At 39.8% G+C, this 18,655-nt stretch overlaps 1 protein-coding gene across 6 annotated transcripts in view; it reads left to right on the top strand.

The window, feature by feature from the left end:
- Nucleotides 1–18,655, top strand: part of PTPRM (protein tyrosine phosphatase receptor type M) — an 801,865-nt gene that overhangs the window by 524,913 nt on the left and 258,297 nt on the right. For 4 of the 6 annotated variants that reach the window (XM_086682486.1, XM_086682492.1, XM_086682488.1 and 1 more), the window contains 3 exons: nt 6,074–6,347; nt 7,406–7,442; nt 13,985–14,059. In XM_086682486.1, the coding sequence (XP_086538612.1) occupies nt 6,074–6,347; nt 7,406–7,442; nt 13,985–14,059 (386 nt within the window). The remainder of the gene's footprint in view (nt 1–6,073; nt 6,348–7,405; nt 7,443–13,984; nt 14,060–18,655) is intronic. The other 2 variants (XM_086682490.1, XM_086682489.1) reach the window with 1 other exon arrangement.

The following is an 18,655-nucleotide window of genomic DNA, read 5'->3' as shown; positions in this document are numbered from 1 at the left end:
AACTTGCTTTGTTCAATCTTTTTAGAAAAACCATTCAAAGAGTAAGATTTTCAAAGCTACTCTTTGAGATTACAATTGGGGTTGCACAGATTTTATGAAATTCACTAGTGAAATGATGGTATTGGCACCGATGAAAAGCCTATCAGCCAGAGAGTTCTGTTGAGGTGCCATTGACCTAGGTGCCAATAATGTGTTAATTTCCGTCAGCGAGACGGCAATGTATGGCAATTGGGCAGCAGATAGGATTTAGCTATTTTTCATTAGCGCTTGGACGTTGATAAAGGGGAATAGAAAAGAGCTGCTTGACCTTTCAGTGCTTAAATTATTAAAGAGCAAATAGATTTGAGGTCTGGATGCTTGCAAATCTAATTTCTCTTGTGGAGCCAGGATGAAAAGACATTTTGGGTTTGAAATTGCTCTAGTCAACTTAGTTCTTCCTTTAATATATCTGAAGATGACTAGATGGTAACCATTTAAAAAGTAATATGAGTGGAGTGGAGTATATAACATAACAGATCTATTGGCTATTGGCTAAAATGGGGGTCCACTAACTGAAGAGTGTGATGCTAAGTGAAATAAGCCATACAGAGAAAGACAGATACCATATGGTTTCACTCTTATGTGGATCCTGAGAAGCTTAACAGAAACCCATGGGGGAGGGGAAGGAAAAAAAAAAAAAAAAAGTTTGAGTGGGAGAGAGCCAAAGCATAAGAGACTCTTAAAAACTGCGAACAAACTGAGGGTTGATGGGGGGTGGGAGGGGGGGAGTGGGTGATGGGTATTGAGGAGGGCACCTTTTGGGATGAGCGCTGGGTGTTGTATGGAAACCAATTTGACAATAAATTTCATATATTGAAAAAAAAATGGGGGTCCACTAAATGATCATTTAATTCTCAAGTTTTCATCTAACCCTCATAAAATTCCTGCTTGGAAAAATCAATTTTTTTTTTTTTTTTTGCCCATATTCACTTAGAGGGTATTTAAATTACAAAACAAAATTTTCTCTCCTTAGGGAACGTGAAACATTGAATTGTTCAAGTTAAAGTACTGCCAGGCACATAGTAGGTGCTCAAGAACATTCCTTGAGTTAATAAATGAGTAAATGCACACACAACACTCACAACACAACACATGCACACCAGAGTTGGGGAAAAGATGGATGCGAAGTGAGAGGTGAAGGTTTGAGAAGAGGATAGGAAAACAGAGAGGCAGCTTTTGATTCTCTCAGGGCTCATTATTCAATTCTGAGTTATCCTGAATAAACTTACAATCTACCCCGCATTCTCTCATCGTAAAGCCTGTTTCTTGATCATTTCTTCTTCTGTTAGCTCTTGGATATTCAAGAAATGAATGCAAAATAAACTTAGTATTAAATTTTAGTAAAACAGAACATATTTGTGATTACCGGTGTATTTCTTCCCTACTACTATATATAATGCGTATAAACTAGAAATTACTTCTGGATTATATTATGCTCCAAAAATATGTATCTCATGGCCCACTTCATTCCAAGTGTGCTGAAACACAGAGATGACTAAACTGTAGACCTTTTCCTCCAGGAACTTGAGGTTTTTGGAAGTGTTGATAAATAGACACAAATGATTATTAGTCTTTACAAGAAGTATGTTTTTGTGAGTGTGGAGCAGAGCAAGAGTACATCACAATCGGGGAGCAGATCATGAGCCCCCGACAGAGGGTTATGAGAGGGACTCACTCTTTTTATGAGGTAGGGTCAGTCCTTTTATGAATTAGGGTCATCTGCTGAGAGCAGCAGAGTATTTCAGGGTGTTGGGGAGAACACCATTTCAGTAACAAACTTGGGTCCAGGCCAGGGCAAAGGAATAGAGGACAAGGTGTTTGTGATAGAATTCAACATGGTGGCACTCGGACAGTCTGGAAGCGACGGTGCTAGTCTTTCAGAGGAGTTAGACATGAAAAATGAGTGATCACTGTCACCGATGGCACCGAGGTTCCTGGTTGGGATCGAGAGCTGAACAGGACACGAGTCAGGTGCTGGCCTCCCTGCAAAGTCCAGGGATGTCCTCCCTGGAAGTTATTAATGACTCGGAGAGAGATGGGAGAATGAATTGAGGTCAAAGGTGTAATTTCCATCTGTAGCCCCATTGATGTGATAAAAGAGAAAGAATCTCTCTAACAATACTGAAATTGATGATGGGAAGTAGGTGGGAACCAGTTTGTATGTCGGTTGTAACCGCAAAAGCGGGGCAAGATGCCTGTGGCATAGACGGTTCAAATGAGCACCTTAACCAGGGCTTGTAACAGGTCGTGCTACTACTACTGCCTTGTCTGATGGTCATGAGACCACGTCCGCTACCTCATCAGCTGTGAGCCCCGGATGGAATGGGCGCTTCACCTCCGAACCTCAGTTGTTGCATCATCAAAAGGGGAAAACAAAGCCTGCGTGTGCCAGACTCCCCGCCTAGCACTTCCTGTATGGAATAGTTTCTGCAACTTTTTTTTCTTCACGTGTATCTTCACATTTCCACTTTGTCTAGTATACAGGTTTTCCAGAGTTGTTTGTAAGGTGAAATTTTGAAAATAGTGTCATGTAGCAAACAATTCGGAAAAGCTGATAAAAGGGAGCCAGTGTTAAACATCATTTTATTTAATGGAGAGTCCCTTTGGAAAGCAGTTAATTATTCCTTTGCTTTATCCATTTTTTTGAGAGTAGCTCTTGCATGCTGACTAAAATGCTGAATAAAAGTATAAAATGCACCTTATAGATCCATCTAACTCTTTCATTTCATTGGGAAAAAAAACCAAATTAAGACCCAAAGGAGTTAATTTAAAACCCCAGTTGTTAGCAGAATTCAGATAAGAGCATAGATCAATGCACATGCCACTCTCCCCCCAGCCCTACAAAAGGCGTTTCAAGAGAACAGTCACATTTTCTCAGTGCTGTATGTATTTAGTGGCAGACTAGGTTAAACTTCTTCATGAATCAGCTGTTGTCTGCATTGTGCTATCTTTTGCTTTGACCTTGACCCCTTACTCTTGCTATTGTATGACCTGATATTCTGCTTTAATATTTGCTACATATCCAACTACTCCAAAACTCAGCAGCTTAGAAGAACATTTCTATTTTGCGGCGATTGTGTGGGCCAGCAGAGGGTTGGCTGGGCAGTTCCTGCTTGGCGTCTCAGGATGGCCATCATCTGAAGGCTCCGCCTTCAGAGCCTTCCAAGATGGTCCACACACATGGCTGTCAGTGAAGCCAGTTGTTGCCTGCGAGTTCTTCGGGACTGCAGGGCAGAGTGCCTGCAGGTGGCCTCTCCAGTGTGGCAGGTTCAAGGTCATTGGACCATTTACGTGGTGGCTGGCTTCTTCTCCCAGAAAGCTAGCTCTCCTGGGGAACCCGGCTGAAGATGCATAGCCTTCTCTGACCAGCACCTTGAGAGTTACAGATGACCCCTTTGTTACAGTCTTTTCGTTGTATGTAGTCATTAAGGTTGGCCAAGCCCATTCTTTTGTTGTTGTTGTCGTTGGACACCTAAGCACTTTATTTTTTTATTTTTATTTTTTAATATAATTTATTGTCCAATTGGCTAACATACAGTGTGTAAGGTATGCTCATGGATTCTGGGGTAGTTTCCCATGGTTCATCACTTACATACAACACCCAGTGCTCATCCCAGCAAATGCCCTCCTCAATGCCCATCACCCATTTTCCCCTCCCCCCACCCCCCCACCCCCCCATCCACCCTCAGTTTGTTCTCTGTATTTAAGAGTCTCTTACGGTTTGTCTCCCTCCCTCTCTGTAACTATTTTTTCCCCTTCCCTTCCCCCATGGTCTTCTGTTAAGTTTCTCAAGTTCCACATGTGTGTGAAAACATGATATCTGTCGTTCTCTGACTGACTTATTTCACTCGGAATAATACCTTCCAGTTCCATCCATGTTGCTGCAAATGGCATGATTTCATTCTAGATGGGAGAAGTGTCAGAATTTGCAGATATATTTTAAATTCGCCACATCTAACTATACACATAAGAAGTCAGGGAGAAGGGGGCAAGAAATCCAAGTCCACTTTATCTCCCTATGTGTTCTTGTCTTCCCTAGAGGAAGATGCTTCCTACGTGCGTCCTTTCATGTCAGACCCATCATGCACTGAGAATTACATCAGATTTGGTGGAGCAACTTAACATAACCAATAGAAAGTCTCTGATGTTAGGAGGTTAGGAAGCAAGAGTCATATTTCTTGTTTTATTTATTTATGTTTACACCACACTCAGAATTCGCATTATCATTACACTGTGAACCTACTGTACCACCTGTCTACTGAGCAATCATTCTGATGTTCTACAACAATTGATTTTTCTTTGGGCAAGATTACAAACCGAACGGCAGCTGCTGGATTGCATTCCTGTAGTAGAATGTGCTAAGTGGTTATACTCCCAGAAATAGGTGATTTCACTGAATGCACATTCAGAGGACACAAGGGCGAGACCCAAAGAGGGGCCTCCCCAGGCCGCTGGGGATGGTAGGCTCCTCTCACCGGTTCTTCTTCAGCATTAAGGAGTCCCAGTGTGAGCAACTCTAGGATTGCAACATCGTTCCAGAGAGAGTCCCGGTGCTTTTCTGATACAGTGAGAAAAAGATGCATTTCCTTGCCAATCTATTCTGGATTCAGTTCTTGAAAGCTGCTGGCAAGAGTTAGTTTTTCTCAGTATCGGAAACTCTTTTTCCCCACCCAGACTACACAAATGTTCATCATGCCCTTAAAATATATATCTTCACAGAAATACCCGTCTCTTCAAAGTTGGTCTCATTCTCCTGTGGTTACTTCGAAATTCAGACATTGGTAGGGGGCAGGGAGGAAGGCGGGTAGGTGCTGGAACTCCTGTCCATACAGGCATCTACAGAGGATGCCATCCCCATCTAATCTTTATATGTAATTCAAATAACTCAGTTCAGGATCCAAGGCCTTGGCATCTAAAATTCCAGTCTGTTTTCTCAGATCTTCTTATGTCCTCTCTTTCCACTGATCTGATATGGTGAGGGGCAAAAGAATGTAGGAGAATATGGGTCATTAAACCTTGCTTAACGTGAATCGTTATATACTGTGTTTTGTGACTTGTTAAAATGTCACATGCCTTCCTTCAGATGTCATTGAAGAAAATAATACATTGCCTTTTTAATTTTTTTTTTAATTTTTTAATGTTTACTTGGTTTTGAGAGAGAGAGAGAGAGAGTGAGCAAAAACGAGCTAAGCAGGGGAGGGGCAGAGGGAGAGGGAGACACAGAATCCGAAGCAGGCTCTTGAGCTATCAGCACAGAGCCCTGCATGTGGCTCGAACTCACGAAGAATGAGATCATAACCTGAGCTGAAGTCAGATGCTCAACCGACTGAGCCACCCAGGCGCCCCTACATTGCCCTTTTAAAAATAAACTTACAGTTAATATAATTTCATTTGTTAGGTAAACTGAGTTAATTTTCTATAAATTCATCTTCAGTTACATGTGAGAAAAACATTATTTTAGTGTCTGCCTCACATAAATAGCAGAGATTGTTATACATGTGTATAAATTGTAGTTTTGGTGAACTTTGTTTCCCCTCAACCACATTGTATTATTGGGGGTGAGAGAGCTATTTTTTTTAAGATTTTTAACTTTTTTATTTTTGAGAGAGAAAGCATGCTCACAAGCAGGGGAGGGGTAGAGGGAGAGAGAGAGAGACAGAGACAGAGAGAGAGAGAGAGAGAGAGAGAGAGAATCTTAAGCAGGCTCTACACCCAGCGCGGAGCCCAATGTGGGGCTCAATCCCACCACCCTGGGATCTTGACCTGAGCCGAAATCAAGAGTCAGACGCTCAACTGACCGAGCCATCCAGGCGCCCCTGGGGTGAGAGAGTTCTGTGGGAGAATATTAAGCCCCTTCCTTCTCTTTCATTGAGCAAGTGTTAAGGGAGGATCTGTTATGTACTTAGTACTTCTTACTGACTAAATCCAGTGCATTCTTTATTTTGGATATCCTGCGGGTCCATGCAGTTGAAATCAAAGGGAATCAGCTCAATCATCATAAAATATCACTGACAATACTTTTTTTCCTCCCTAGTGTCTATCAAGTAGTTGTTGAGGAAGAACGACCTCGAAGAACTAAAAAGACAACCGAAATCTTAAAGTGTTACCCCGTGCCAATTCACTTCCAGAATGCATCAATTCTGAACTCACAGTATTACTTTGCTGCAGAATTCCCAGCAAACAGTCTCCAAGCTGCTCAGCCTTTTACTATTGGTGATAATAAGACATACAACGGATACTGGAACACTCCCCTTCTCCCCCATAAAAGCTACAGAATTTATTTCCAAGCTGCTAGTAGAGCCAATGGGGTAAGTTTTATAGCTGGCTGTTTACCTAGGCTATTTAGGGTTATTAATGTGAACATAGATTAAGGACGATAGTGGTAAGAAATAAAGTCATGCTTTTGTGTGTGTGTTTACTTGGAACAAATGTACGTGGTTTTTTTTTCTTTGTAAACTTATTTTCACCTAGAGAAATTTATGGAAGGAAATGAATAAATCGGTATTTGTTTTGGTAGGGAGAATATGTTGTCAGCGTGATGGTTTTTATTTTCAGTTTTTACTTGGTACCAAAAGTTGGCTAGCAATTCTGCTTCGCTTACTATTTTACAGGGAAGTAGTATAGCTACAACACATACATTCAGCTCATTTAAAATTTTGTGAGATACACAACATCTGTCTTTCTAGCATCTTCTGTCCCATTTCTTTGGTTTCAGAAGAGTTTATGCTTCCTATTGCTGTAACTAAATTAGGTATCTTTTTTTTTTTTTTTGAGAGAGAGAGAGAGAGAGAGAGAGAAAGCAGCTTTAGAAAGATTAGATGAAAGCAAAATAAAAACTATGGAGTCGTTCCTGAATTCTTTCCCCCTTTCTGTTCAGACCGACCCAGAACTCTGGTAAGATATTAAAATCTCCTTAGAAAGAAATGGGAGTTTTCTGGACACCATGATGGTTTCCCTCCTTCACAGCATGGGTCTAAGTATCATTGACTCGACTTTTGCCAGTGAAAAGGGGGGAAATCCAGGACCCAGAGTTCTTCTCCAGTAGTATCTGCACAGAGTGAGCAAGGGTCTGGAGAAGACAGGGCCCCCAGGCAGAGACATTGTGTGTGTAGCTCCTCATTTGTCACCCGCTCCAGAAATGCCCATGGCCACCAGCTCCAGAGCCAGAAAATGTATCTGAGCATGGTACAAGGTGTGATCATCGTGTGAGCATGTATCTAAGTGCAATTCATCATTGTGTGATTAACACCACACTCGGAACAATGAGCTCTTTTCTTATCAGCATTTAAATAGAACTACAGATATTTTTATTTGTTTTAAATAAAGCACGAATAGTGACTTTTTCCCCCCTCTTTATTTGACACAGGAAACCAAAATAGACTGTGTCCGAGTGGCCACAAAAGGTAGGTTGAAATTGTGGGATGCTCTCCCAGTTTATGTCCTTTAAATTTTTAGATGGTATTTCAGAACTTCTTGTAAGGTTAACTTCATTGAAATAAGCATGTCTATCTGTGGGTGCATGTATTAGAGTCTTAGCAGTTAATACTATTTCATGCCAATACTTTTTTTAAATAAGGAGTCGTGTTACTGCGTTCCAAGGAGTTTTCAGTGGTTAGCCTTTTCGAAATTCTTTAAAATAAAATTAATGTTTATGTGCTTTCGGTACATGTTTTTTAAACCATAGTAGCATATGCAGTAGTCCTGTGACTAATGAATCTTCATATGCAAAGTACGAAAATACTGCCTGCTGTTTTTAAGCAAGTACCTAGTGATAAGAGCTCTCCCAAATGGAGTCTGCATGGGCTTTTTTCACGGAACACGGGGCAATTAAACCCAGTAACTGGGTGATTTTAGTGGAATTTCTGTTTCCCAGGCCTGGTTAAAATCCTGGGAAAATGTGATCAAGGACAAGATGTAGAAGTGGCTGGGGTTGAACCGTCATAAGCTCACCACACACAGCCTCCTAAAGAACCAAGTACGGTTGTATGTGCACACACGAGCTGTGATGTCATCTTGTTCACCTTGGAGTGTGATCTTAACCAGGGCATGGGAAATGTATGAGACAATGCTTTGAGAAATATAAAATCCCACATTAAAATGAGGCATTATAAATTAACACCTGTAGTTAAGTATACCCTCTGAGACCATCACAAGTGACCCATGACCATGAACTTATCATGTGTGACTCAATTTAGAAATGACGGCACGAAGGCATCCTTGGGTCTGTCACACTAGATGTAGTCAGGCCAGAGACAGTCACCTGAGTTCTGTTGGGTAGAAATACCTTGTTATTTCATTGTTTCCCTTGCAGGGAGTATAGTTTGATATATCATGGACATCCATCTGCATGTTCAAAATTCACATTGAATTCTAATTTCATGAAGATCCAGGACCTTTTTATTCCATTAGCTCCACAAATATTTCTTGGTTTCATGGTCTGTGCCAAACACTGCCAGGTGCTCATGGGCTCATGTTCTAGTTCTAAGAATCTATTTGTCTTGATTTTGAAACATTTGGTTTTGTAGTATCATATTTGTCTTGATTAAGTGCCTTTATTTCTAGGGATAAATTAACAATAAATGAAATTACAGAGATTGGTGTATTTCATAAACTGTAATATGATCTTAGCTATTAATTACTAAGGATTATGAAGCCCTTGAATGAGGTATCAATGCTCTTAGGCCTCCATCCAGACCACCACCGTGCTCCAGTTGTTGTACTGAATTCGCCTTACCTTCAAGGTCTGAAAGAGTAAATCCGCTTCCGCAGTGCCTAATTTATAATGCCTTCCACTGAAATCGCAGCTAAAATGTTTGAAAGCACTTTCATACCTGTCTCACCTAGTTCTTCACCATTACTGTGAGAAAGGAGGCAGGTATTTCTGTTTTTATTTTTTAAATGAAGAAAATGCATATTTCTAGAGGTGAATTGACTTACCAGGGTCACTCAGCTGATAATCTGTGGGTCAAGGCTTAATCCCGAACCTTTGAACTCCTACCCACAGTGTTTCCTCTGTATTTCACGGCTTTTCACCCAGCAGATCCTCAGACCAACTATAGTATTGCATTGTATAAGTATCTGCTCTCCCCTTTATTAAAATTGAGTCCCTGCCTAATTCACTCTGAAAGCAATGAAATTTGTCATCACGTTCATTTACATAGCTAAATAATTATATAAATAACACCCTCGTAGATATGGAAATCTGACGTTGGCTGTTTTCACAATAGATTGAATTAGATGGTGATTTGGATCATTTTCTTCCATCAGCTAGATTTAATCAATATTGTAATTTGTTTTTCAATTCACCAAAGGATGATTAGGCAATCGGATGACCTGATTGACTGAATATTCCCCACTCATATTTTCTAAGTCATTTGCAAACGTTTATTTAGCCACAAACTCTATCCAAATAAACTCTATTGGGGAAAGAGGGAAACCAGTGTTAATAGTCATTATGTAACATTGTCCTTCCATTCGTAAAAGCTTAGTATAGGAGGTAACCTTGGGAGATATTCTCCTTGCAGGTTAAATCTGCACTGTCTGGTCTTATTTTATTCTATTATGTTCTACGTGTACAGATTCAGTGAACTTCCTTTATAGCGCAGTCTAATGTTTCACCACTGCTACAGTCAGATAATTTTTCTTTATTCATGCTAAAAGCTCTTTCAGTGGTGCAGGAAGCCATTCCATCTTGGCTACGTAGTCAAAACAGAGAAATAGGCAGTTCTAATAACTTTATTGGTTCCCTGCAGGAAGGATGCTTGCAATTGAAAAAAGTTCAAACTTTCTGTGTTTTGGCCACATATTGCTGACAGTGTGGTGGCTTAATTGCATTTTCAAGCACGAAGCCACACTCCTAAGCAGCGTTTTGAATTTACAGAGATGTTGATGTTCTCATGAAACAACTGTTGACAAGTATCTTTATAGAGAAAGTATGGAGGTGGATTTGTTTTCACAGGAAGCTAGTTTGTAATTTCAAGTATGGGTATGTCTCTTAAATATATATTTCATACTCTTTATAAATTTAATGTTGTGATTATTTTAATCCTATTCCAAGGGTATATTTTGACACTAATATAAAGCCTTATAAAAATTAGACATGGGGGAAAAACCCAAGGTATGTTCTTACCTATCTCCAAATGTGTGGGGGATTGCCTGTATTTTCCTGTATCCTTTCATTTATATATCTAGATTCCTCATAGGTATATGTGACTGTATTTTGATTGTTGGCTATAGGCAAACTCATAACAGAATATTCTGTCTCTTCAGTTAAAAGATAAAGACACCATACAGCTATAGGATATGCATAATGTTTGGATGTTACCCTCAACCTGTATGGTGGAGTTAACAGAATAGCTTTTAACTGTTTTTAGATCCTCTTAGTTTTATTTTGATTTTTAATCACATTCACATTTTTATAGTTGGATTCTTTTCAAGACCACCTGGTCCGACTGTGTCTTAGCAGTTAGTATATGGGTTTTCTTTGACTTTTGCATACCTAACGGCTGCCTCGCGGTCAGTAGAAGGGCTAAAACTCCTTTTATGCTAGTTCTGGAAGGCCTTGTTGATTATCAATTCTAAATGGACAGGATACACTTAAATATCAAAACCTTTCTTGTTAGTAAATTAGATTTCTCATATTAAATGAGGCACATTCTTTCTAATTGATACAGTAATCAATTTAAACGGCATATTTTGCATCGATCTTCCATACAATAATATTTTCCATAACACGATGCCAGTAATCTTTCTCCTAGACAGTGTAGTCATTTGGCATCTTCCTTGTTACACATTCATTTTAAAACATTTGTGAGCGCCTACTAAAAGTTAGGCATAGTATAATCTGTGAGACTTCTTAGGTACATAAATATATCACTTTTAAGTTTTTGAGGATTTTGAGTTTGTAAACGTTTGGGGTTTTTTTTGTTGTTATTGTCTGTTTGTTTTTAGTGCATGGGGGCTGGAGTCAGATGTGTGTACTTACTCCTTTCTTTGCTATGATTTGGCTGACGGTAGGGTAACTAGAAATCAAAACAAAAACCTCATGAAAACGCATGCTAAATTCTTTCCAAAAGCATTATAGGAGTTACACTGTAAGTCTTAAACAGAAAGAATACAAACTATTATTCTAGTGTCATATTTTAAGGTGAATTTTTTGTGCAAAATACGCTTCACTGTTTTTAAGCTCGGTAATTTATTTAACTTACATTTGTACTCCAATGCGCATATACTTTGCTGGAAGACCTTCAGAAAACTTTGAAGGACTTCCATTGTCCCAATACAGTTTCTAACTAGACTCAGAAATTTGAATGTTTCTTTTTGTAATCACTAGGCTCTTTGAGAAGTTTCTCTACACTGTTTTCCTGTTCACGGTTTTGTTCAAAGAAATACCATCGTTTCTAGGCCACAATGCTCACAGAACGAAAGCACACTGATAAAAGAGCTGAAAAGAATGTTGACATGCACAGCTAATTAAGATTCCTTTTAATTGTTCATATTCAATACACGAGAAAACAAATTACATAGTAAGACCACTCATCTATGCAAATCTGCTATCATTTAGCTATGGATTTAGAAATAGAAATATAGATATGATCTACATTTGTCATTCAACATTTTAGAGAGAAAGTATTTTCTTTGCTTGATCTGAAATGGTCTTCCTAATATACATCATGAATATAGCCAGGCCCCGAGAAGTTACCAAGGAAAAGAAACCTGTTTAACTTTGTTCAACGCTATGTTTCCCAAATATTTGACCCAAACTCAATTTTCCAAGGAACACGAATGTCACGCAAAAGAGTTTGGTAAATACTGGTTCATCAAATTCCACAAGACCCCACTGCATGCAACTGAAATGGTACTTTGTAAGTCTGATATACTTTTTACTCTTCCATACATACTTTTGGACCCAAAAGAGACCCTGAATTTATCAACTATTAGATACTGTCTTCATAGCATAGGATTGGAATATCTGACTTTATTTTACCAAATTTCGCAATATTCTCCTTCGTAATACAATGTAATTGACCTTTTAAGACAGAGGGTAGCAAATTTTTATGTAAAGGGAAGATGGTAAATATGTTAGGCTCTGTGAGCCATGTGATTTCTGCCACAGCTACTCAGCTCTACCATTGCTGTGCAAGAGCAGCTGTGGGTGATGTGTGCACAATTAAGTCTGACTGTGTTCCAATAAAACTTTATTTGCAAAAGTAGGCAGTGGCCTGGCTGACTCCTATTTTAAGGAAATTTGTAGCAGACTCAAGTTTTGTCCTTGTAACTAAAAATAATAGTCACAAATGAACACTTTACCATGCAGAACCTAGAGATCATATAAAAATCCCTCCTGATACCTATCATGTACTTTTTCTATGGGGGCTTTGAGCCTCTGACTGCAATTTGCCCTTCATTTAGTTGTGAAGACATGGCTGCCCAACCTCGCCATTTTCAAGTAACTTTGCATCCATGTTGTTTACCTTTTTCAGTATTGGATAGGTGCTCTGTTTCTGATAAGACAATATAGTTTTTTCTCAAAAAGCAGAGTAGGTCACATTCTCCTGTGAGTAACAGGACACCACACAGGAACTTTGGTTGAACAACAGTCTGTGACCCAGCAAATGTTTTATGTATAAACTTGGTACCGACCCTGTAACAAGGCTTAGAAATAACATTTTACTGTTTACAGTGTGCCATCTCAGTATGCAAAACTGCATACTCTATCCTATCGAGAAAATTATCTCCGTAGTACCCTGGGGTTTCTCCACTTTCTGACCCAACTGGTAGTTTATTCATCTCACTTAGCAAGACTAGAAAGTTTTCATTAATAACGTGTGAAAGACGATTATCCCACTCTTGAACCCAGTTGCTACAATTGTCTAGTTACAAGAAGCAGCACCGTTTGAATGGTGCAGAGGGATATTTCAAAATATTATGCAGCAGCAGTTTTGGGTTTAATTGTCTGCAGATGGTAGATGATCTATTTTCCTTACTCGCTGCCACATTTCTAATAGCACCCAGGCTGTTCCATGTAAATTAGTAATCTTTCATGTAAGCCTGTCCTTAATTTTCCAATATTTTTTCTTTGCATCATTTTCCAGCTGTATCATGTTAGAATTGACGTTTTAATTTTCTATTTTTTTCCCCGATATCTGTGTGTCATGAATGTTAACCATTTAAACACAACTGCTGAGCTGTGCAGCCAAACCAAGAAGCTCGACTGGTCTGCCTCCAGAATCTTAATCGTGTCTGTGGTCACATGTTAACCATGACGACTACAGCAGGCAGTTACTAGTTTTTGGTTTTTGAACCGACCAATGCTTTGAGGTGCATTTTTCCCCAGTCCCTTAATGTGACAAAATAAGGTTCCTAAATGGAAACATTCTCTGCGAAATTTAGTTATCAGAGAAATCCCTCTGTAGAAAAATGTCTCTAATGAAAGAAGATCATGTTCTCCACAAAGGTGATTTTAGCAAGAAGAGAAAATATTGTGACTTCAGCAGCAGAATTTTAAGTAACCTAATAAATTTTAAAAGCCTAAAGTTTGGATCATCAGAATTAGCAGCGAATCACTTATACACCACACTCAACAGCACTTGGAAACACTGTTCGGTCTAGAGCCTTATTTAGAGCGTATGTTTTGTTTTTACTACCCGCCCCCTCCACCCCACATCTTCGGTTGACCTACCCAAAATATCAGCCAAAGCTTGCAACTGTGTCATAGTTAGAAATCTAACTGCCTGACAAAAACTTGTTTAAGGGAAAAGAATCCAGAAAATTCAACACTTTGCTATGTTTTTTTTTTCTTTTTTCTTTTCTTCTCTTTTTGTTGTTGTTGGAACAAAGTTGAGACAATGTGATATACTGATCGAGATTCTCCTTGCTAGCCTAGCTTCAGTCTGGCTTTTTCTTCCCTCATGCATGCTGACCTGGGAATCTTCCTTTGCCATAGCTGCGATAATCGTGACTCAGCTTACAACACCTTACATTCGCATCGCCCCTGCCGCAGGCGACGACCAGCTGACAGGTCAGATGTTCAAGTATAGATGAGTCATCTTGCCCATTTCCTGCTCATTTTTCTCAGCTTTGTTTCCCCTCTACATTTCCTCCTCTGCTTAAGGCTTGTTTACAATGTGTCAGGCTCTTGGTACAGACCTGTGCCCGCATTAAATGAAGTGATGTGCTTGGCCTCTTCTGTGTGTGCACATTGATACCCATGCATTAAGCACAACGCCACTGCATGTTCTCATTGTGTGTTTGTCTGTCGGTGTGTTCCTTTCCAGCCTAATGTTGTACAGAATGAAATTTGCTGGACTTGTGATAGCAATGCCATCAAACAGGATTTCCATCAGAGTACATAAAGATGTATGCCCAGTTATGCAGATTCACCTAGAAAGGCCCTGTGGTGTCAGGGTGAGCGAGCTTTACTTCCCACCTCATAGGGTCTCATGTGCACGCGCACGGAGCCATACACAGTCCTGAGATGAAGCCACCCAGAGCCGTTTGGGTTGACGCTGTTCAAACAGCTTTGTGTGTACGTACAACTGGAGCAGAGCTGTCTACGTTCCTTATAGAGCCTTGTTTCGAAGTGTTTATATAGAGCAGTGGTACATCTGCCAGTCAAATGCATTGAATAATTTAGGGAAGTTTTTAGAAAATCGAATGGCTTAGAGTCATGGAGTTAAACTGTGTGCTTCTATATAGAAGAAGCAGCACACAGAAAGAGAACGTAGCCAAGAGAAATTAGCTTGTCCGTTCCGTACTCTCTCTAAAGGTGTATGGACATCAGCATAAACTCCTGTAGGAAAAGAGTCCAGTAAATGACTCCAGATGGAAGGTGAGTGGTCAGAGAACCCCAGGAGACAAATTTTTGTCCTGCAGTAAAAGCAAGCCATTGTCAAGATTTCTAACATAATTGCGTGGGCAGGATTCAAATTCTGGTTTCAGAGACATCATCAACATTGTAGTTTATGGCATGTAGTATAGGCATGGTTAAAACTCAGCTGTTTTCCATAGAATTTCCACTCCAGCAATTGTTTTGAGTGTATGAAACAAGGGAATATACTCTAACATTTAAGAAAGTAAAAAAGTATAGCTCAACTCATTGTAAGAATTCACAAATGTTTACGTTGTCCTGTGAGCTTGTTATTTTGGAAAAATAAAAGCAACTGAGACTCAGCAAATTCACAGACTGATTTTTGGAAGGTAACGAAATGGAGGCTAATTCTACTTCTTTCCCTACTGGAATTCCACACATATTTTCAGTCCTCTGTTTCGGGGCCTAAAAGCTATAAGGTTATTATTGATAGTTCTGCTTCTCTTTGTTTTCAAGGTTCTTCTAAGCATATTTCTTTTACGGGTTGAAGTTCTGCTTCTTACAGACCCTTTCTTATCCTGAACTTCTGAAGTTCTCTTCCCAACAGTAGAAATACTTATGGAGTAGTGTAGCATCTTTCTTAAGTCCTCTGTTTTAAAACCTTCGTATTTAAGGACTGGCCCATGGCCCATGGTCGGGTTAGGTGTCCATCTTGAAAGTAACCTTCAAGTCTGACTACCAGCTGAGTCTGAACTGGCCCTATGGTTGTAGCAAACCAATAAAAATGGCCCCACTATCCGAAAACAAGTGCTTATGGGCAATGTAGTTCAATAGCCCCCTTCTAAGGCTTTAGCTGTATCTACAACCTTCATATTAAGCATGCTGTTTACTAGGCAGTGAAGTAAGTGAAACTTCTGAACATAGATTTCTCTCCAAAACTTGCATAAGTAAGAAGATAGCTCATAAATCAGCCTCCTTCACAGTGCTTTCAGATCCCGGGTATCTTGTTATTTGGGAACTAGTCTGTGAAGGACACATACATTGCTCGAGTGTATGGCCGCCATTCTTTTAAGGGCTGCAGGCGATCTCCATCATTTACTTTGGTTTATTAGGGATTAAAATGATGGAGTGTTAGAATAAGCCTCAAAAAAAAAAAAAAAAACAGTAAAAAAAAAAAAAAAAACCAAAAAACTACTCCTGATCTTTTTTTAGTATTTACTGCTTGTTTTAATGATGGGTAATCTTACCCAGATGAATTCAAAATCAAGTAATATTTCTTTTGCATTTTCCATTTGCATCAGCCATCAACTGTGATAGCAGTAACACTGTCTTTTTTAATAGATTTATTCATGAGTCATACTGCAAGCTTGAGACTTAATGCATTCAATCACTTAGCTGACATTCATTGAGCACCCTCTGTGTGCCAAGATATAGATCTACTAAGTCTTATAAAGAGTTTTACTTTGTGTGGTTGCCCAGGCTCTTGGCATCAGGCATTTTGCATCAGTCACATCAAAACCTACGTACCCACATGTTCTTAGGAATGAAAAATCACTATCATGCTGGTCATTTAGCAGTTAGGAAAGGACAATAGTTTGGTAACTAATGGGCAGACAGGACATGTATTTCAAAACCTTTCTCATCGTGTGCAGCAGCTTAGGAAATGGTCAGTGGGACGATTCTGAACATTGCACATCTGTGACCAATTGGCCAGTTGTGGTTTTGTTTATTAGATCAATATGGTGCCTTCCAGAAGCCAACAGGAGATGCATGAGGGATACATTGTGAAGTGCCCTCAGCAGTGTTTTTGTTCATTTTGTTTTAATTGTGCTGACCTCCTACTCCTACAAGTGCTGTTCAAGGCTGTACTTACACTAGGAAGCTCTGATGAGATTGTCCTCCGCAGCATAGTTCCTTTGTCCCGGAATGTGGCACATGCCGCTTGGGCTTTCCTTGGCCCAGATGGGACCTCACTCGCTCGTCTAACACCAAAGTAAACAAGCATCCTGGTGACCTGGTGTCCATGCCAGGACTTCTGGACACAGCAAAATGCTCGTGAATACTAGCTGATCTGATTCACTGAACGAAGGCAGATCAGGCTGCAGAATGCTGGTGTGTCTGATGAGCAGGCCTGTCATTGCACTGGGGAGTGTTTCTGAAATGTTTTGTCTTCAATCAACGGTGAACTACATCATTATCCAATATACACACATACACATACACAGAAGTTTAACTGAAGAGAAAGCATTGGAAACCTCACTGCCAAGACTACATGCTGAATAAGACGCTCTCTGATTCGTTCCATTCTGTTCCATTTCATTCTATTTCATTCTTTAAAAAAATTCCAGTCACTACCTACTAAACTGATTTCATGTCCCACTATTGGGTTGCAACCCACAGATTTTAAAAAATGCTTTATTAAACCACTGGATATAGGAGATTATGAAAGGAAACGATATATAACTGGAATAAAGGTCCCATCTACCTCAAAAGCACTCTAAAGAGTGCACATAGAAAAAGTTCTAGAAATTGGAAATGGTTCTGGTTTCTACTTTGTTCCCTTTACTATGTGATTAATTGTCTGTAATATAGAAGTGCTTTAGGAAGAAAATTAAAAGCTGTACATGCTAGAAATTTCTCTTTAAGATTTTTTAGTTAATTTTATAAATATCTCTAGGCTATTTATTTTATATTAAGATATTTCTGTTTATGATTTAATAACCCAGCTAGCTCTGAAATGCTGTGGAGAATGTTTTCCTTAAACAAATTTTTTATCATCCCATTTGGTTAACCCATACATCTAGTATGATAAGATCTGTATCCTAGAATATTTATAAACAAAGTGGCTTCTGGGATTCAAGTACAAATCAGGTATATCAGAGCATGTAGAATTACTTGCTACATATAATTAGTACTAAAAAAAAATAGAGAACTAGCCAAAGACTATTCCCACAAAGTTCCAAGTTTTAAAAAAGAGATATGTAGCATATCTGTATTGTCAACGATAAATACAGCTGGACATTAAAGCTGTAAAAACAGATTTTATTCAGTAACTCCTGACTACAGGGGATAGAGGTGGGCTCCATTTTGATTTGTGCAGAGTGGACTGACTTTTTTTTTTAAGTTTATTTATTTTGAGAGAGAGAGTCGAGGGGGGAGCAAGCAGAAGAGAGGCAGAGAGAGAGGGAGAGAGAATGCCAAACAGGCTCCGTTCTGTCAGTGCAGAGCTGAAGTGGGGCTCAAACTTATGAACCATGAGATCATGACCTGAGTGGAAATCAAGAGTCGGACGCTTAACCAACTGAGCCACCCAGGCTCCCTGAGGGGCTGGCATTTTAAAGGGAGAATGAAGGGGGGATGTGAGCAGGGGCTCAGTAGAGTCAGTGTAGTGAAAAATTATAAAAAGCAGGAAGGGTGTATTGGTCCAGGAGGCACCCATCTGGTTGGCCAACTGGCACTTATCAATGTCAAGCTGCTTCCCTCTCCTCCACCCCCAGGGCTGGGACACAGGAGCCCTGTGTTCAGGTGTCACTGGAACAAACCATCATTTCTTCGGGCAGCCTTCAGTTTTCTCAGGCAGGCACTTTAAGGGACATGGGTCACCTAGGTATGCAGCCTTGAGCAGTTAGAAAACCATCAGTGTTTGCTCAAGTCTTACAGGCCAAGGTGAGGCCTAGGGGAGGAAGGGCTCAGAGGAGCCTAGCTGGCATTTGGTCAGAGAGAGAATCTTTGCCAATGTCATCTTTGCCAATTTGGTCACAGAGAGAATCTTTGCAAAGCGGTCATGAAATAAATCCCAAGGAATTT

The sequence above is a fragment of the Puma concolor genome, chromosome D3, assembly GCF_028749965.1.
Source record: "Puma concolor isolate L17-30 chromosome D3, mPumCon1.1.hap2, whole genome shotgun sequence".
In the NCBI taxonomy this organism is placed as follows: Eukaryota; Metazoa; Chordata; class Mammalia; order Carnivora; family Felidae; genus Puma; species Puma concolor.
This window is presented reverse-complemented; position numbering and strand designations above follow the sequence as displayed.